Raw genomic sequence first — 21,099 nt, 5'->3', positions numbered from 1 at the left:
ATTGTGATTATTGTTATTATTTACACGTTAGATTGTGAGTTTCTAAGTAAGACCAAGGCGTGTGTCGTGTGGTCAAGATGTTTGAAGTTACTCAGAGCCCTAGCTTAGACTAAACCTAGTAACCAAACAAAAGAGAACAGTGAGGATAGCTCTGACAATGTATGAAACATCGGAGGGTATTTTAGTCAATAGAGTCAACAAAATTTAGTTAATGGTGTGTTTCTGGTAATCGATTGATTACTGTACTTGACTGGTCATTTTACGCTGCTATCCCAGTCATGCCATTGTCTCGTTTCAGACAAACCCGTCTTCGCTTCTTCTTCTTTTCTTCGTCTTCTACTCGTTTCTTTTACTCCGAAATTAGGGCAATTTTATCTGTAGAGATTCAATTTTCTTCCATGATTTGATTCAGAAGCCCTGCATCTCTGATAGGGATGCGAAAAAGGTGTGAAAATTTGTAGTTAAAAGATGGTTTTTAAAGGAAGATTTTTCTCTTCGAAGAAATCTAGTTCTTCAAGTCCTGATGGATCAAACAGTCCAAGAACTGTAAATTCTGATTCTCCAGTTAGATCGGAGAAGAAAAAGGTTAAATCCGTGAAGGAAGAGCAACAGATCGGGAGTAGTAGCGGAAGCTTTGGTTCCGTTTCTCGACAGACGAATGTTAAGGATGATGGTAAGCAGCAGCCAAAAAAGAAGGAGATCAAAGGGAAAGAAGCTCAAACTCCCTTGAAACAGTCGCCGACTGCAGTTCATAGTTCGGGTACTAATTCGGGTTCGAAACTGCGAAATGTTCCTGACTTAAAAGAGGCGCCTTCTTCTGTTTCACCAATTCTTGCATCGTCGCTTGGGTTGAATCGAATAAAGACGAGATCGGGACCATTGCCGCAGGAGAGCTTCTATGGGTATCGTGCGGACAAGGGGTCTACTCTCGGTGCTAGCAATCTATCAAGGTTTGGTACCGATGGGTGTTCTTCTTCGGCTTCTTCGTCTGCAGTTGGAGGGAGGAGTTCTGGAAAGAAGAAGGATGCTCAGAAAACGAGTAACATGGCTTCTCACGACAATGTGTCCCCTGGTAGTTGGGTGGACAATGGTGTTAACAGTGATAGCATGTCTACTGAGAGTGCACAGTCAAGAGACCAGAGCCCAAATGTTCAGGTCCGGTCTCGTCTGCAGAATGTTGGTGCCTCAACCGAAATGGGTATGGATATATCGTGGCTATTAATTTGGGAGTACTTTATTGTTTATTTCACTGTTTTAGAAATGTTAGCTAAACTGTGCAATACGGCCACCGAAATCTTGGGAGGATAAGTATTATGATTGTTATGCATTTTTCTTTTAGGTGGCTCTGAATGTAATTATTTAGAAGCTTGTTATAGTGAATTTGAATTGATGTATATGCGTATTAGCGCGGTTTAGGAACTATTCATGCTGTTTCCAAATATGATCAAACAAACTGTAAGGCTGTTAGCCTGTGGCTAATTGAGCGCATACGGCAAAAATTGAATAATAAAACCGACGGCAAATTGTGTATACAACAAAGTGCAGTTTAGGAATTATTCATGCTGTTTCCAAATATGATTGTACAAACTGTAAGGCTGTGAGCGTGTGGTTAATTGAGCGAATACAGCAAGAATTGAATAACAAAACTGAAAACAAATTGTGTGTATGACAAAAGAGGTCACCAACAGGGAATGTTCAATATCCTGAGGCCACTAGCTATGTGATCAGGGTTCATGAGCAGCAGGATGACCAAGCGAAGGCAATATAAACCTTCAAGCGAGCAAAGAAGATGTCACTCAGTTGAAATCTCTACCAGGGAGAATTGATCCTGTGGTGCAACATGATAGTCACAGGTTCGAAACTTGGAAACAGGGGGTAAGGCTGCGTACATGTCCCTCCTAGTCCCTGCAGTAGCTGGAGCCTCGTGCACTGGGTTGCTACTTTTTTATTTTTCTATTTGTTTTTTGCAGCAAGAATTGAAATAACAAAACCGACGACAAATTTTGTACATGACAAAAACCAATTTCTTAATTTGATATGCTTTGTTACTATTATTATTTTTCCCTGGGTTCATACTTCCATCATAAGATTGTCCAGTGCAAGGATATTATCCTCAAGGTTTGCATGTAAATAGTAAATGTTTGGACATAAAAAACAAAGTATTGGAAAAGCTCAGTATGTTTAAGCTTCGACAATTGAGTATGCAGTTAAAAGTTCGCTGAGAAATAGGGAATTTAGAAACAGACAACGCTGAGCACTTAGATGCAATGTGTTTACAGCTTTTATTCAAAATACAAATGCTGAAATTTAGTGTAGTGTATATGTGGCACCATTGGAATAGTATCAACATTTAGATATATATATATATATATATATTATGAATATAGAGTATCACCTTTTTCTATTGAAATTTTTTAGGATTGGGGTCAGCGCTGTAGCCAAATTATTTTATAATTTATATTGCAATCCAAGACGGCAGCATTGGTTGCATTTCTACTAAGCAGCTGCAAAGAGGTTCTTTTCAATGTATATTCTTTCAGTTGTTGATGATACAACTTTTTTGTATTATATTTTACTGTCTTTTTAAGTATTCACCAGGTTGGGGATGGGAGATTCTAATGGAGATTTGGTCATCAGGAAGTTAGGAATCCTGCAAAAGCAATTGGCATTGGAGAAATGGGAGAGCAAACTCATCTTTATGTGGGAAATTACTCTTTCCATGAAGTTCCTTGTTCCTATGTGTTGTGGTTTTTCCAGTTTTTTAATACTTTAGCATACTCTGTTGAAAAGATATATTTTTCACTGGGCAATTGGAGTAGGGTGGGAAAGTCTTGCACCTTTTTCTTTGACTTTACTAGTTTGTTCGTACTTGGGATTACTTATGAGTTATATTCCTAAATTAACAACTAATATAATGACTGAAGCTTGATTATTATGTGCTCTTGCGGAACGGAAGTTCAAAAATTTGTGCTTCTTTCAATGCAGTTAAGAGTACCTTGTGGGTATCAAAGAAGAAATATTCAGGGGTTTCAACAAAGCAAATTTAATCATTAGTAAAGCTAAGTTCAACAAGGGTACTACATGATTCATTTCAGTTGGAAATAGAGTTAGATGTTTGGGGTAGCATATATCACAGGAGTAAATTTTGCGGAGAGTTGAATGGACCATTTGTTGAACAAGAGAATTGGGTGTCATAAAGTTAGGATCCGAACAAAATCATGAAAAGAAATTAGAGTGTTGACTATAGTTGTTACGGTGACAAGGCATTGGAGGGTTGGCTAAGCGCTTAGGCGAGAAGGCGCCCGCCTTAAGGTGAACAAGGCGACCAAGTGTTATTTTTTTTATTTTTTCTTATTTTTTAACATTATGTACTAAGCTACATATACCTTGTATCATAAAAAATCAACACTAAGCCACATCAAATCATTAAAAATCCACATTTAGCCACATCAAATCATAAAAAATCAATATTAAATCATAAAAAGTCAAAATTTAGATAATCACTATTGTTCTATAATAAGTTTGACTGGTCAAATGATTTTATTTTTACGTGAGACCTTTTGTATTAGGTATAACATAAAATTAGCCTTCCAACAAGTCTAAGATTACTTAAATCTGAGTTGCAATGGAAAAGTTATGCTCCGGTCAAACTTATTTTAAAATGCGTGAATGCTATTAAAATCGTCTGAATGAAAATAGTTTTATGAGTATCAAAACAAAATATTATTTTACCGAACTTTCAGTTTTTAGCAATGTTTTAACGTGATAGAATTTATTAAATTTTCATAATTGAGAAAAAAGTTGAAAATCGCCCCTATAACCAGAATTCAGTTTTTGTTCTTGGACTGAGGGGTTGAGTTTTATCCTTTTGAAATTTGATTTTTAAACTATTTTATTGAATTCAAATAGGGGATATTTTCTTATTTATGAATAATATCTTAAGTAAATGATTCATTTACTTAATTATATTTGGTATAAATAAGTGCCAAAACACAAGGTGACTTGCATTGCATTAAGGCGATTGTCGCCTAGCCCCAAGCAAACCGCCTTGACAACTATGGTGTTGACGTCTTTTGCTGGCAGACTTGATGAGATAGGGAAACAATTTCACTGTATTCATGACTTTGTTAAAATTTTGGATTCAATGTATCAATCTATGGGAGCAAGGGAAAAATGTTAACAATCTTTTTCAAGTTTTAAGCTGCTTTGGTAGTATGCTGCTTTTTCTGCTTTTGTTTTTTCTTTCTTCCCTCTCTCTATTAGGTTACTGAACGGAAATTCTGGAGCTCCACTTCTTGTTCCAGGGTGTGAAGGGAATTTTTTTTTAGAAATTCCTTAGTCTACATTTTGAGGCCTACGGAAGGAGTAAGGAAAAGAGGTGTTTTAGGATTCAATAAATATATCTTGGGGTACAAAGGTTTGCTGATTGCTGTTGGACCAGCTTTTGTAGGAATTGCACTAAAATGGAAGGATTTTTCTAAGGGGCTGATTTTTGGTCCCGGACTCGTATGTCTTTGCTCCCATATCATCTCTTCTGATTATATGGTCCTTGATTTTATGTTGAAGTCCAAATATGAAGAACAAATCTGTTTCCCTTTGGTTGGAGCACTGTAGGAGTTGAAGCAAGCTTATACTAAACTTTTTGTTATTTCTAGAGAAATCTAGTGTGTTTGGATGTTGGAATTTGTAAGACAACATTAAAGGAATCCCAGAGCAATAGGATTAAACTTTTTCCCTTAATTCCACACGTGTAGAGAGTAGATAAATAGCTGACCCCATTAAGTTGGGATAAGGCTGATTGAGTTCGTTGCTGTGTAGAGAGTAGATAAATAATTCCCATTGATGCAGAAGTTTAACTATGCGGTTTGCTCAGGTTCCCGAAGGATGAATGGCCAAAATAAGAGCAAATCCTTTGCCCTCTAAAGCACTTTAGAACTTGAAGGAAAGGTATCCTGAAAATCTATTGTCCTTTTTAATGATTTACTTGTTTCTTGGACTTTATAGGAGAATATTAAAGGACTTCTAGGGCAGCATGAGGGTTAAGTAGTTTTTCTCCTTTATTTACACGTGGAAAGGGTTCTGAATTCTGCAATTACACACAATACGCTTCACACGTTTAAACAATATATTCCCCATTCCTTGTTGGAAATCCTAATCATATTGATTGAAAATGAGTTACTACATTGTAAATTTTGTGTTGGTCATCTGGTCTGGTGAATGAAATGAAATGAAATTTTCATTTATCATGGTCATTTTTTCCCCCATTTAGTTGGGATAAGGCTATGTTTGTTGTTGTATATTTGGACCAAGTTTTTGGTGACCATTTATAATATAAGCAAACATAGCCCACCTATATAGGTGTTCCTCAATAGTCCTCCTACTTTTTCCTTGTGGTGAGGTGATGTGGCAACTCTAACCTTTGGATGGATAAGGTTCCATCTGAATTTGCCACTTGACAAATTTCGAAGCCAAATTCAGGATTTAACACACCATCTATTGATGTTTTCTACATCTATTTCCAGACATCCCTTCATTTTCAACCTTTTTTCGAAGTTACTTATTTCCAACAGATTTTAAAATTAGGAAAATATTCAGAGCTTTATTTCACAGCATGGCCAATTATGTTTTGGATGAAATTTGGTATGTGAGTAGGGGACTCTGGGACATACTTGCCCACAAAATTTTGGCCTCACCTGAACTGCCATGTTGCAGATAGTGGAGTCACCTAGGAAGGTGTTCTTAGGTGGACTGTGCAGACATTAGAGGCACCTACCATGGCCTTCCTACATAGTCCCATTATATGTATGTGGCAGATCAGGTGGGACCCAAATTTTGTGGGTAGGTAGGGCCCAGGGCCCCTTACTCACATGTCAAGTTTCAACCAAAAGGAGTTGGTCACTTGGAAAAATGAAGGCTTTAAATTGACAAGGAAAAGGGATCTTTGGAAAATGGTTGGAAACAAATGGACATCTGAATATACAAGGGAAAATTCCAATACATGGAGTGTTGTAGGAATGAATTTGGATTGAAGTTTTTCTTATGGGCAATCCAGACTATTGTCTGTTAGTCTATCAAATGGTTAGAGTTGCCACATCACCCTTTCATGTGGCATAATTAAGTGAACCACATAGGATGATAGGAAAGCCTTCCTAGGTGGGCTGTTCAAAGAACCTTTTGTCCAAAAGACTATATGTATGTATATATAAACAACAATTAAATACAGAAGTTGGTTTTTATAATATGAAAGATCTCTCCTAGTGGTTTTGTATTAGTTAGTCATCTCGTTTTGTAAAAGATCGCTTTTGACCTTGCCTGATTGTGGACTGGTGTCATCTCACTGGCAGAAGTTGCCCTGGCTTTCCAAAATGTACTAGAGGCCTTTCAAATAGGAGTATGGAAACCATCAGGTCCTGATGGTTACATGGCTATGTTCCTTCAGATCTATTGGGACATTCTGGGAGATAGCATCTGGCATATGTTGGGTAGCCTTTCCATGGTGGTTTTCTCCTTCACGAACTGAACCATACCCGCGAGTTCCTCTAACAGCAACCGTTCAGGTTTCTTCTTAATATATTTTCTGACAGTTTAATATTCTATTTTATTGGCTGTTTTCGTTTGGGGACTGAAACAAAGTTTCCAGAGATGAAATTAAACAAATGATCTCCTTTATTATAGACCAAATGGGAGTAGTATTTACTGCTCTGATACCTTTAATGTGATCTGAATCTGTGAAAGGAAAGCCTTGTCCTCTGTTTGTATAATTGCCTATTTGAATATGGATTCTAAGTTTGTTTATGTATTTCCTTTGTCTTTTGGACATCTTGCTGCGCTCAATGCACTTGTTTTTTCAATTATTACTGTCTCTCTTCCCCTTCTTTCCTCTCTTGTTCTTTGTCTACATTTTCTTGCAATAGAGAAGTCTTATGTGCACTCTAGCTTATATAATTTGTTGTCCATGCATTTAAGTTTGTGGATTTTAAGTTAATTGACCAAAGGACCCATTCAATTCCTTGATCTCTCTTCCAGGGCAATGTAATTCCTCATGGGGCAACTCTGGAGGCTTAAAAAGTACAGATGTTTGTACTCCAGAGGTACTGTTGGCTCTTGCTTCTTCTTCTTTTTTTTTTTTTTTTTTTTTTTTGTGTTCTGTGCCTACTGCTGCATCGTGTATGCCTTAACTAAATTATAATTCTTTTTTTCTTCTTTAACAATGAACTGAATTGGTTAAATATTTGTATCTGTAGACTTCATATGATTGTGAAATGCCGAAGGAATCTGAATCTCCCCGTTTTCAAGCACTACTTCGGCTTACAAGTGCTCCTAGGAAAAGGTTTCCTGGTGATATAAAAAGTTTCTCTCATGAATTGAACTCCAAAGGTGTAAGGCCTTTCCCATTTTGGAAACCTCGAGGCTTAAACAATTTAGAGGTATATGACATGGTCTGGTTGCAAATTATTATTTTTTACACCATCAATGAATTGGTTCATTTTTACGGTTTGATTCTGATGTGTTGCTTTGCATCTGTTCATGGTTATGTGGAAAGGTGCTCCTAGTGCTCTCTGATGTTCTTAACATTCTACATCGTTCTGTACAGGAGGTCTTAGTTGTCATACGGGCAAAATTTGACAAAGCAAAGGAAGAAGTGAACTCTGATCTGGCCGTCTTTGCTGGAGATTTGGTTGGAATTCTGGAAAAAAATGCAGAAACTCATCCTGAATGGCAGGAAACAATTGAGGATTTGTTGGTTCTAGCACGCCGCTGTGCTGTTATGTCGCCTGGGGAGTTTTGGCTTCAGTGCGAAGGTATAGTTCAGTATTTGGATGATCGACGTCAAGAGCTTCCCATGGGTATGCTTAAGCAGCTGCACACACGAATGCTTTTCATCCTCACCAGATGTACCAGATTGTTGCAGTTCCACAAGGAAAGTGGATTAGCTGAGGATGAGCATGTAGCTGGTCTTCGTCAATCTAGAATTTTATATCCTGCTGATAATAAACAAGCTCCATCTGGCACAAGAAGGGAGGGCTTCAATGCTGCTAGGGGCTCAAAGTCGGTCTCCACAAGGAAATCTTATAGTCAAGAGCAACGTGGCTTGGATTGGAAGAGAGAACATGTGGTGCAGCCCAATTTCCTCCCACTTCCTGGTGCAGAATCTCCAAAAAACATTGAATCCCCTGCAAGCAGGGACCGGATAGCTTCTTGGAAGAAACTACCATCACCAACTGCAAAAAAACAGAGAGAAGCTATTTCAGTGAGGGCGGAACGATCCTTGCTGATATTAGAGAACAGGAAAGAAAGTTCTGATGCAGTTGGGGTGACTTTTAAGCCTCCTGAGCTTCCTCCTGCCAAAGATTCCCCTGGACATACTTCCCAACCTTCCAAGCACCAGCACAAGGCTTCTTGGGGCTACTGGGGTGACCAGCAAAATCTTTCTGATGATACTTCAATCATTTGTCGCATTTGTGAGGAGGAAGTGCCAACCTCTCATGTAGAAGACCATTCAAGAATCTGTGCAATTGCTGATAGATGTGACCAGAAAGGTGGTTTAAGTGTTAATGAGCGTCTTATTAGTATTGCTGAGACTCTGGAGAAAATGGTAGAGTCCCTTTCACACAAGGACTTGCAGAATATGGTAGGAAGCCCGGATGTTGCAAAAGTTTCGAACTCAAGTATTATGGAAGAATCTGATGGTCCATCTCCAAAACTCAGTGATTGGTCCCATAGGGGTTCAGAGGACATGCTTGATTGCCTTCCTGAAGCTGGTGATTTTGTTTTTGTGGATGACCTAAAGGGTCTACCATCAATGTCATGTAAAATGCGTTTTGGTCCTAAATCTGATCAAGGGATGACAACATCATCTGCAGGTAGCATGACTCCTCGATCTCCATTATTGACTCCAAGGGCCAGCTATATGGACTTTCTGTTGGCAGGAAAGGGTGCACATGCTGAACATGAAGATATTCCGCAGGTATCATCTCCTGTTGGAAGTTGGAACATTTAATTCTGCACTATCTTTTCTGTTATGTTTTCATTTTTTGGTTTGCTTCAGAGGAAAAGGTCAAACTTGCTTGACGAGCAAGACTTTAATGGTAAGAAAGAAAGGGTGATGCAGGATAATCATGGGGCGGTGTAACTCTGAATTGGTGCTGAAGCCTAACAATAAAATAAAATTTCAGGGATCTGTGAGATATTGAAATCACAATAGAGAATAATAGAAAATTATTAAGAAAATAGAAAGAGAAATGGTATAGGTTTTTTCAGAAATTTATTTATGGGGTTCTTTGAGTCGGTCAAGAGATCTTCAGGCCATAAGGGCTAGTAGAAGGAATCCACTTCCAAAATTTGGAAATATAACAAGGGAATAGAGTGAGTTGGCATTCATTCTTTCCCACTTACACTCTATCGCAGCCTCCTAATTCAATCAAAACTTTTAGAAGTAGAAATCATGTAAAAAATTGACACCCTCCAGTATTTTAGTCATAGCTCCACTGAACCATTAACCCTGATTCATGGGAGCAAATGTCATGGTACTCATGCTAAATGGATAGGTTTTGATCCTGAATAATTGGTCTAAAATGAATAAGCTGGTACTGCTGCGATCTGAGGTTTGAAACTCTTCCTTGGGATCGCTTATGTGCCCACCCAAGTATTAACTAAAATATGAGAAGTAATGGCAATTCTGTAAATAGACTGAAGCTTACAAAGAGGGGGGGGGTGGCAATTTAAAGGGCGACACCGCTACTGAGATATAAGAGTAGGAAGGGACAGAATAGAGATTAGGAGATAAAGATGGAATGCAAACTAGGAATGAAAACAAAGTAAGGGACAAAATAGAGTAAGGGAAGAAGGGAGGTGCAGTTTTTGAAAATCAACAAAAAAGGGTTAAAAATACAACCATGATTTGAGGTTGTCTTCAAACCAGCGGTAGGTTGTGACTTGCAAGTGAGAGAAGTCATTCGAAAGTTATCCAGTCGATGGGAGATTTCAGGTAAAGATTTACAGCATGTATCCCTCTAAAGTCCAACCAGCACAAGTTATATAATGGATCATATGAAGGAAATTAAACCCCTGAAAGTCACCCAGGAAGAAACCATGAGATCTGACCTGGAACTTCTTGTGTTTCTCACAATAGGGACTAGGGGTTGATTTGGGAAGTGTCGGAAGAGTTTTTGCCGACATTTCTTCTCCCTTGGTATCGTGCGAAGGAAATTCTGCGTGAGCTCCACATGCAAGGACCATGGGATCTTGGTTTGCATGTGCCGGGGGTGTGTTTTGATGATACATTGATGCTGCCCTTCCCTAGCAGTTCAAGCCTTTAGGTGAAACAGTAGTGAACATGATGTTTGTGGAGCTTTGTAATTTTACATGTTAGATAGTATGGAAGTTTCCTTGACCGACACATGTTGTTGTGGATACATTGTCTGTATAGAAGAACTGTTTAATGTTAACATTTCGTGGTATGGGTTTCTCTGTACCTATTTTTTAATACGGTAAGTTTCTGATACATAAAAATCTGGCAAGAGTTCAAGACAGCATGATACTTGTTGATAATGACTAAGACATATAAGTATTTATTTTCTCATATTTGAATTTTAATGTTGATGATCACTGGAGTATTAAACAAATTTTGAACTGGTGCAGATGAATGAAATTGCAGATATTGCTCGATGTGCTGCAAATCCACCCATGGATGATGACCAGTCCATGTCATATCTGATTTCCTGTCTTGAAGACCTACGGGTTGTAGTTGACAATAGGAAACTAGATGCACTTACCGTGGAGACATTTGGAGCACGTATTGAGAAATTGATTAGGTGAGTATTTAGCTCGACATATTGCTCATCTTCCCCCTCCCCTTTTTTGTGGTGTGCTACCACTGTTTTGACATTACAAGGAAAATACCGCACCCCAACCCTACCTCCTGGGTGAAGGCGGGGATTCAATCCCAAGACCTGGTGGCAACAAGCCTAGGTCCTTACCAGCAGCTGACACCTTTCATTTCTGAGCTTTCGGCTGCAAAAAAACTTCTGAAAATAAAATCTTCTTTTTATGTGTTCTTGTGTATGCTTAAATTGAAGTTACGTCCAGATAGCAGAACTCTTACATGTGCTATTGCTTTTATTGAAACTCGCGTTAAGCTCTTTTGGCAGCTTTTTATTGGTCCTTCATTTGAAGAGTATTTTTATTGCTGAAACTTCCTTTGCTTTCCTTCAATACTTAGTGGTGATTGTGGTTCTATAGGGAAAAATACTTGCAGCTCTGTGAGCTAGTAGATGAAGATAAGGTTGATATAACGAGCACTGTAATTGATGAAGATGCCCCCATGGAAGATGATGTGGTTCGTAGCTTGAGAACGAGCCCTATTCACTCTTCTAAGGACCGCACTTCCATAGATGACTTTGAAATAATAAAACCAATCAGTCGTGGGGCATTTGGACGGGTTTTCTTGGCGAAGAAGAGAACAACGGGTGATCTTTTTGCAATTAAGGTATCTATATTTAATGTTTGCAGCTAGATATACTTCTGAGTTCTGCTCAAATGTTTTTACGTTAGAAGTTATATGTCAGTCACATGTAGATCAAGCTATTGGTTGTTAGCAGCTAGTGCTTTGTGCAAAGGTTCATATCTAACTCTTTTTGCTTAAGGAGGACTTGCTTTCACTTTCTTTTCTTGCACCTGCCATGCTCTAATTTCTGTTGTTAATGGTTTTACGTTTCCATTATCATTTAGGGCAGGTATGAGTGCCATACTGATTTTTTATTCATTGGTAATATTTTCGCAGGTTCTGAAGAAGGCAGATATGATCCGTAAGAATGCTGTTGAGAGTATTTTGGCTGAGCGTGACATCTTGATTTCAGTTCGCAATCCTTTTGTGGTGAGCAGGTCTAGCGAGTGAAGTATTTCTTACAGTTTGATTCCTTCTCAGTCTGACTGAAATTCCAATTGTATCAGGTGCGCTTTTTCTATTCTTTCACATGCCGTGAGAACTTATATCTTGTCATGGAATACTTGAATGGAGGAGATCTTTATTCATTGTTGAGGAATTTAGGATGCTTGGATGAAGATGTTGCTCGCATATATATTGCTGAAGTTGTAAGCCCAAGCTTATTCTCTGGGAAATGTGTTTTTTCTTTTTTTCTGAATGTAACTCTTTGACTTTCATAATTAATTTTCATGCAGGTGCTTGCTCTGGAATACTTACATTCACTACGTGTCGTTCATCGTGATTTGAAGCCCGATAATTTATTGATTGCACATGACGGTCATATCAAGGTTAATTTGTTTCCGCTTTTGATAGAATCTGGGGAATCTAGGGCTACTTGAGGAGTATATTTGGTTTTTTTTCAGATAGTTGCTTTTTGAAATTGCATCATGATCTTAGGGAGTGATCTCTTTCTCTGTAACATATGCATTTAAAGTACATCTATCATTGCTTTATTTGTTCACTATTTACATTCCATAGGGTTGGTTTGTCATTTAGCCTAGTTTATGTACTTGTCATTGTTTACTGCCTTGGTATCTGACAGCACCATATAATGGGCAGATGCTGTGTCTTGTGGCATTTAGTCTGTGTTCAAGTGTCAAATAGCTTTGCTTCTTGTTTTCTACTGTACTCCTTTTGCCTTATACTTTTAGTGTATTATAGGTCCCTTCCCTTCTCCCCTAATGGTTATTGTCTGTATTGTTGTCTACAGCAATTACATATCCTTCTGCCAAATGTTAATATGTTTTAGCTTCTCTTCTGAGCAGTTGACAGACTTTGGGCTTTCAAAGGTTGGTCTCATCAACAGCACAGATGATTTGTCTGGTCCAGCAGTTAGTGGGACATCTTTGCTTGAAGAAGAAGAACCACAGTTCTCTGTCTCTGAGAAATTGAATCAGCGAGAAAGACGGCAAAAACGTTCAGCTGTGGGAACTCCTGATTATTTGGCTCCAGAGATACTCTTAGGGACTGGACATGGTGTGGTTTTTTTTTTTTAGTTTGTTGATTCCATGTGTATTTTTTAGCTCATAGATTTTGGTAATATTATATTGTTTACATCTTGCAATTCCAGAATTTCTAATCCTGTGATATGTTTTCGTTTACTCAGGCACAACTGCAGATTGGTGGTCTTTGGGTGTTATTGTTTTTGAGATGATTGTTGGCATTCCACCCTTTAATGCAGAGCACCCACAGGTTATTATCCATATTTTTATTTTGCTTCTAGAAATCTTTTTTAACTCTAAACTTTATTATGCTTTTCATTTTTTTGTTTCTCTAACTCGTAGACTTTGACACTGCATATTTTAAGCATGAGGGCCAATCTATTTGTCTGTATGTCTAGTTTAATCAAAAGGGTTTATATTGTTATTGCCGGTTTATTGATTCTTATCAACCAATATTATTCTTTACTGCTGTGGTAGAACCCGTGTCTGTGCGCATGACTGTGAATGCATGCAGAAAATTTTGCTCTGTTTTGATATTTGTTGCAAGTTTAAGTGCTTGATGAGATAGTTGTTTATTTCCTTATTTTCTTGTAGAATATTTTTGACAATATACTCAATCGTAAAATTCCTTGGCCTCGGGTGCCTGAAGAGATGAGCCTTGAAGCGCGAGATCTAATTGATCGGTAAGAAAATCTGTTCATATTGCCATTGTTTGCAGACATGTTTTTACTTGTTCCAAGGCCAATATGGGTACTGGTATGATGGTTCTGGGTTTATTTGTAGTTCTTTTTGGGTCCATGTAATGACAGCTCATGTCGCTCACCATCTTTAGTATTGTCTATCTCTCTATTTTATTTTATTTTTAAGTCTTTGAATATGTTGTCATGTACTTGTGTTAGAGACCAATGCATCAATGTTAGGCTTGTAGACACTTATGACCAAGGAGAAAAAGCTGAACAATTAAATATATAAAATAATAAATTAATAATAATAAACTATTACAGTATGCCTCTGTCAGGATCAGGAGGCTTTTGTCTGACACCTGCTTCAAGATTTCATATCTTCTAAGGGGGCAAGCGTTTTTATTATCTTGAGAACATAGTTGTCATGGTGTCAAATAGATCCAAGGCAGAGGAGGGGTGGCTAATCGATTTGGTGATGAATTGTCCGTTATGGCGTTGCCATGACAGTCAAATCGACCATGTGTCATTTTTTATTTTTCCTATTTTCTAAAGTTATTTAGTATGCTACTTTTTTTATTTATCCTATTTTCTAAAGTTATTTAGCATGCTACAAGCTACAATATATACCCTATAACATATAAAACCAACATTAAGCAACATCAAATCATCAAAAATCAACATAGCCATATCAAAATCACCCTGCGTTTTACAAAAAATCAACCGCTTAGTGAATCAAGCGTGACCTGGTGTCCATGGTGGTGCCTATCAGCCAATGGCGACCGCCATTTGTGAGTCACGTAAATCGTAGCACTGCCATGAACTTCTTTTTCAGATAGGACGCCAAATTGCCGCCTGGGCGACGCCATGACAACTATGCTTGAGAATATCATTTTTGTTCTATAAGTACTTGTTAAATATGGTTGTTCCCTGTCATCGATCTGTATGAATACTACTAGTACTATTTGACTTTGGAGGTAAGAGGTTGGACAATTAGAAACTTCCTTCGGTGTTCTAAAAACTCATTGTCTGAATCTTACTTTTGTTATTACCCATGTGAAGTTTTTGGGCATGGGAGTTGGGAGATGTCTTGGATGGTGAAGCTGTTAAGACAGTTCTTACAAACTTTTACTTGCACCATTTTAAAATGTGTATATGGGGTCAAGCATAGGAATGAGATTCTCGTGTGGGAGTCGACCTTGATAGAAGGTTGGTGCAATGGATGCATTGCCCAGTCAATTCACTAGCTTCTTAAGGAATTTCTGTTCTACACACAGAGTACGTGGTGTTGTCAACACAATACGTTCTGAGTCAATAGAGCTATATAGCTGACATAGTGATGTGGCTGTGGCTGAAAGTATCAGAGCTGATAGAGTATCAGTTGAGACTATCAGAGATGGTAGAGCATCAACTGAGAGTATCAGAAATGCCAAAGTATCAGAAATGCCAAAGTATCAGAGATGGTATCAGTTGAGAGTATCAGAAATGGCAGCTCCTAGACATGACAATATGACAAGGTTGAGGTAGATAGATGATGACGATCCTTATTTTCCAGAGTCATGATGGTGATGTGTGTTTGTTTGCCCCACATTGTTTGAAGAATTATGTATGGTCTCACAGCGCTTGAAGAAGTGTATAAGACTCCACAGTGTCACTAGGGGTAATTTGGTTGTTGTACAACATCAACAACTGTACAACCTATAGTTTTTGGTTAATTCACATGAGACAGGTACTACGGTCATAAGGATATTTATGTGAAGGGGTCTAGTGCTTTCAGTGATGATTGACATCACCAAGGGTATTTTGCTAATTTTCATATACTCACAATGTCTTGAGGTGGCCAAATGTGATGACATGGTAACATACAATCTCTCTGATGACATGGTAGTGTTGTTTGGAGTGTGTGATGGTGTTTAGGTGATTTTGGTGCAACCATGGTATGTGGTACAGATTTTCGGGTCTAATATTGGCAACTTTGGCCTATTTCCACTCGGGGGCAGTGTCGGTATTGAAGATTTTTTTGGGTGTCCACTCCAACATGTAACCTTGCGAGCATAAAAAGTTCTTTCCAACGCATTCGGATTTGTCCCGATTCGACATCTGACGAAGAAGTTATGATTCCGCAATGTTCAGGGGAATTTTGTTTTTTATTTTTCGATGGTCAAGACTGTTGATGGATTGTTTTGGAAAGTTGTAGAGCTTCAAGTTGTGAACCATACCTTTTTTGTTTCGGCTCAATACGAATTCTTATGAGAAAGTTATGGAGATTACCGTGGGACTGGTTTGGAAAAAAAATTCTCTTGGAAATGCTCTTGGGGAGTTTGCGAAATCAAAGATTGCTTTGGAGGGGGGCCCTTTTTAATAAACCAAAAGTCGGCAACCCCTATTAATATTCTACAAAAGGCGCATGGGCTTTGTTGCAATTTTTAAAAGTTTGGAAATTCAAATTTCAAATGAATGGACACGATTTAATCCCGCCCATTTGCCTTGCCAATCCAATGGTTGTAAGCCATGCCACTGCTCCGCGTGATGCCAGCGTAGCCTACGCCAGCCCGGTAAGATTCCAAATGGGTCTTTCTCATTAGTTGAACTTCAAATGGCCATAGCTTCCTCATTTTAACTCCAGTTTGAGTGATTCAAGTTGGAGAATCTTCATCTATCCAAGCTATACACACTTGTGGGAAGAAAATGAGCAAAGGAGTTGCAGAGGTGGCTGAAAATCGAGTTGAAGCTCTTGGGGGCCTTGGGTTTGAAAGAAATACACTCAACTTCATGCATTTGGTCTAATGCCTCCCTTAGAGGCTTGTGAAGTTGCTGGAAGCTAGGGCAGCAGCCTCCATTGGTGGTAGCCAAGAAAAAAGGGAGAGAAAGCAGAAGAGGAAGACCATGGTTTTGGTGAGAGAAGTTTTCCCCTTGCTTGCAAGTGATTTCATTGCCCATCTATGCTTCTAGCAAGGTAAATGCCCTTAATTAATGGTGTGCTTTAAATGTTGTTGACTTGTTGGGGTTTTAAGTTCTAATTTTTTAATGTTTGCCAAGAAGAAAGGAAAATAGAGAGAAGAGGGTTAGGGTTTGAGCACTTTTGGGCATTGGAGTAGAAGAAGACAAAGAGTAAGTTTATGTGCTCCATTAAAGCAAGCTCGAGGAGGAAACTGTGTCATAATGATACTTCATTGAAAGCAAAGGCAAGGAGAATAGAAAGGAGGAAGAAGGAAGAAGAAAAAGAGAAGCACTGTGTGTCTGCGTGCCATTCTTGGAGCTAATGTGAACTTCTACAAAGGAGGAAAAGAAAGAAAAGAAATGAGACATGCAAGTGTGGAATTTGAAGAAGAAAGTGGTTGAAATGCTTTGATGCATTCACCTTTACTCACATATCTTCCTTGGCATTCATAGGCTCCGTTGAAGCCACCTTGAAGTGTTGCTGAACTCCAGTGTTAACAAAGTATTTTCTTCTCCGGACATTGGCGAGCATCTTAGACAAGGGTTGTAAACATCTCCAACTCATGTATTTACTTTCATATGTATGCCTGAGTGTTTGTATATATCCAAGGTATAGGAGTTTGATACTGTAGGCCTATGCTAGCATGTGCATCATTGTAGGGCGTTGATATAAGTCCAATCTTAATTTTGTATTTGGTGTCCAATGGGTGTTGGACACTGGGACAATGTGTTCCTTGGTTGTTATCAATGCCTAAATATATCTACTGTGGTGTGGCTTCTCTAATTATTCTGGAAAAACTGGGGTGAAGACCTAGCCTTTGTATGTCAAGGATGGAAACTGGGTATGTGTTCCCTAGTTGTGGGTGCATTATAATTGGTATTGAGTAGATGCTGAGCCCAACGATGAGCATTGCTTCGTGCATGTAGGCAACTGCCCGAAGTACATATCACTTGTGTTGTGGTTGTGTATGCTTGCTTTGCATATCAGATTGCTTGTCTACAGGATGGTGTGCAGTGTGCACATTTGGTAGGCCTAGTGCAGTGCGGATGTGCAAACGACTGTGTATGTGTGAGACAGTGGTTGCAGTGTATGGATTGTAAGATAGCTTTGGTAACAATACAGATTGTGTGAGTAAACTCTATGCAGCAGTGAGAGTTGTCAATTGTATATATAGCAGCTATGGGTAGCGTCAGTAGACTTGTGACTGAAAGTGAGCCACATCAGTTGGTGACTTGAATATACCGATTCAACCCCTCTCAGTGTCAAACAGGATCTAACAATTTCAAGTACTGGTCTTATTGGAATCTAAATTTTAGTTTTCTAGCATCATTTCCTGGTGAGCAACCTTAAATATAATGAAGAAGAAATACTTTAAAGATTATAGAATGTTAAAGTAGAGTACATAAATTATTATTCCATATTCTTAATGTACTCGCATTATGTTGCCATCTTCTCAACAGTTGGTTACCACCTTTATTCTTTGGCAAAAGGTTCATTCCACGGCCTCTTGAGAAAGACCTTACTCAAGCTAACATTATATTGATATGAAGGTCAGAAGGCCCAATCTAAATGGCAAACATTATCTATATGCACAAACTAGAACCGCATCAACACAGTAAACTGAAGCAGGTTGACCTGAACATGACCCATTGATTAGCGGGAGGATGTGTTACGGTTGGGGTGCTTCCACATAACTAGTGAATGGATTTTGTTAGGTACTCAAGTTGTGGCAATTTTGACATTCAAACTACCTAGCCAGACTGATTTCTTGCCAAAGTGATCTAAACTTGCTTGATTCCCTCGTTAATCTATTTTTGCTGTAAATTAATCAAATTAAGCTAATTCATTATTTATTTTATATTTTAATTTCTGGCCACCCAAACTGCTTTGTTTTTAAATGATGTGCCCAGTCATGTCTGCTGCTTGACCATCTAGTCAATGGTTGGTATTTGAGCTGGGCATGTAGCATGAGGTACCATAGCTCAACATTCCAAACTTTCTCCATTGCCCCTCTTGCATCTGAAGATTAAGGAGCAATTTTCCATACAACAACAACAACTCAGCCTTATCACAACTAAATGTGGTTGCTACATGGATCCTTGCTCTCCAATCCAGCCCTATTCAAGGTCATACTTGATACAAGGCCTAAGCTATGCATGTCTTCTCTCACTACTTGTCCTAATTTTTGGTCTGACCTGACTCTTTTAGTTCCTTTAATCTATACTGGAGCATACAAAGGCCTCTGTTGAACATGGCCATGACAAATCTCTTGTAACTTATAATGTATTGGAGCTACTCTCAAATTAGCTCTATATGATCATTTCTTACTTTATTCTTACTAGTTTACCACACGTCCATCTCAACATCCTCATCTCCGCTACATTGAGTTTATCTACATGATGCTTCTTAACTGCCTAACATTCTGCACCATGCATTCCTGTCGTATGGCTACAATAACAACAACAACAACTCATCCTTATCCCAACTAAATGTGGCCAACTTCATAGATCTTTGCCTTCCAATCAGCTCTAATTGAGGTCATACTTGATACAAGGACTAAGCTATGCATTTCTTTCTTCAACCTCTTCTCCTAGTGTCATTTGCCCTTGCCTCTTTTAGTTCTTTCAATATGAATCAAATCACTCCTCCGTATTGGATCATCCAAAGGCCTCTGTTAAACATAGCCATGCCACCTCAAACAAATTTCTGGGAACATATCATGTATTGGAGTTACTCTCAAATCACCTCTAATATGATCATTCCTTATTTTATCCTTTCTAGTTTTGCCACACATCCATCTTAACATCTTCATCTTTGCTACAGTGAGTTTATGTCCATGATACTTCTTAACTGTCCAACATTCCTCACCATACATCGTAAATTTTAAAGGATTAGGTCAATCACTCAACATTCTGGATGCACCTCTCCACTTCATCCATCATATTTTAATTCTCTATTAAATGTCGTCCTCTATTTCACCTTTATTTATGTTTGGACATAGTACGTAAAGTAATCATTTTGCGGAATCTCCCTCTCATGTAAACTGTAATATATGGTGAATTTACAATATGAGTTGAATGGTCCTGATGATGCAGTTAGGCATGGGAAGATTTGGGATTAATTTATTACTTTGATTTGTTTCCTTTATTGTTAGTGTAGGGTGTGGTCAAGTTAGTAGGGAGATTCAATTTTAGATTTCAGTTGCTAATTTAGATTCGTTTCCATTTTAAATTAGTTTCCACTAATCGATGTTATTTTCCTTTAAGTACTCATGTAAAACAATGGAGATTTCAGTTTTGGACTTTGGAATTGAATAGTTGTTTTGATTTGAAACCATAATTGCCGTGAGAGACGCTTACCTCCCTAACCCCCTCTGAAATCCCTCTTCTTTTCCATTTCTTATCTTCTTCTTCTCTCTAATCCTTTTCTCTATTTCCCTGCTATATATCTCCCTTACTTGGGAATATTCTGTTCTGGGCGATACTACCAGGTTCAGGACCAGGTTTCACTGAATCGTTAGCCAGAGTCGATTAGCCTAGAAGCCTTGGTCGTAGGTTCCTTTTCCTTTGGAGCATTAACCCCCAAAGTCCCAGCTCCAAAGCCTTCCTCCAACCTGAGCTTGAAGTTCAGTTTCAGGCCTGAACTGAAGGTTACCACAAGGCCAAGTTGCAGGCCCTTCGATCGGTGCTCTCCCTTGCTGTTTGAAGCCGATCTCAACTGGGTTAGATAGGGACTGCTGAGGCGACCTTTTGCCTGGGATTTCAAGTTCAATCGATGAGATTTGGTGACGTTCTCTCCTTTGAAGGTTGCTAGTCTTCTGCTATTGTTCCTTTGTGTCTGGAGGTTTAAGATAACTGATGCAAATACGCACCCGTGGAGCAGTTCATATCCATATGGGTTTCCGGATAGGGATGATCCAGAACCAGATCCATATTGGTTTTGGGTCTAGTAGGATTTTAGAAATTTACTTTATTTAGGAAGATTGTCTTTGATTTTATTTTATTCGCTTTATTTTAGCAAGTTAGATACACGTAGGATTTAGAGAGTCGATCTGCAATTTGTTTCCTTGTTTAGGGTAGTTTCTTATTTCAGTAGAGTTTCTATTTTATGTCTTTTATTTTCCTTTAAATTGGTTGTAACCAATAGACAAGTCAGATTGAAGAAAATATGAATTGAGTGAGTGTTTGTGAAGCCTGTAGGCTTGTGTGAGCGAATCTCCTTCCCCCCCTTTCTTAGTGCGATTTCTCCCTCTCCCTTGCAACTCTGAGACCCATCTCAGGGAATTCTTTCCTGCCCTTACTGGCACTCCATCATTTTGGTATCAGAGCCGAAGGATCCCCATCCCTTCCCCTCCATCTCTCTTCTCCATTTCCATTCTCTGTTATGTTCCTACAAAGACTGAGAAATCCAACAAAAAAAAAAAAAGAAAAAACCAGCAAGCCCCATCCCTGTTATCAATCCCTCCCCTTCACAGACCAACCACCGCCTCTTCTTCCCTTCCCATTCTCTGCTCTGGTTTCTACCAGAAATGAGGAAAGCCAAAAAAAAAAA

The 21,099-nt window shown here is 38.6% G+C and overlaps 1 protein-coding gene across 1 annotated transcript in view; it reads left to right on the top strand.

Annotated features, from left to right (window-relative positions):
• The first annotated feature begins 258 nt into the window (after window positions 1–258).
• Window positions 259–21,099, top strand: part of LOC122077561 (probable serine/threonine protein kinase IREH1) — a 28,036-nt gene continuing 7,195 nt past the window's right edge. The window contains exons 1-12 of the mRNA XM_042643529.1: window positions 259–1,198; window positions 7,027–7,091; window positions 7,245–7,427; window positions 7,595–8,968; window positions 10,642–10,814; window positions 11,242–11,488; window positions 11,783–11,875; window positions 11,953–12,093; window positions 12,181–12,273; window positions 12,751–12,961; window positions 13,092–13,177; window positions 13,522–13,610. Of these exons, the coding sequence (XP_042499463.1) occupies window positions 469–1,198; window positions 7,027–7,091; window positions 7,245–7,427; window positions 7,595–8,968; window positions 10,642–10,814; window positions 11,242–11,488; window positions 11,783–11,875; window positions 11,953–12,093; window positions 12,181–12,273; window positions 12,751–12,961; window positions 13,092–13,177; window positions 13,522–13,610 (3,485 nt within the window). The 5' untranslated portion in view covers window positions 259–468. The remainder of the gene's footprint in view (window positions 1,199–7,026; window positions 7,092–7,244; window positions 7,428–7,594; window positions 8,969–10,641; window positions 10,815–11,241; window positions 11,489–11,782; window positions 11,876–11,952; window positions 12,094–12,180; window positions 12,274–12,750; window positions 12,962–13,091; window positions 13,178–13,521; window positions 13,611–21,099) is intronic.

This window comes from Macadamia integrifolia, chromosome 1 (genome assembly GCF_013358625.1).
Source record: "Macadamia integrifolia cultivar HAES 741 chromosome 1, SCU_Mint_v3, whole genome shotgun sequence".
Classification (NCBI taxonomy): domain Eukaryota; kingdom Viridiplantae; phylum Streptophyta; class Magnoliopsida; order Proteales; family Proteaceae; genus Macadamia; species Macadamia integrifolia.
This window is presented reverse-complemented; position numbering and strand designations above follow the sequence as displayed.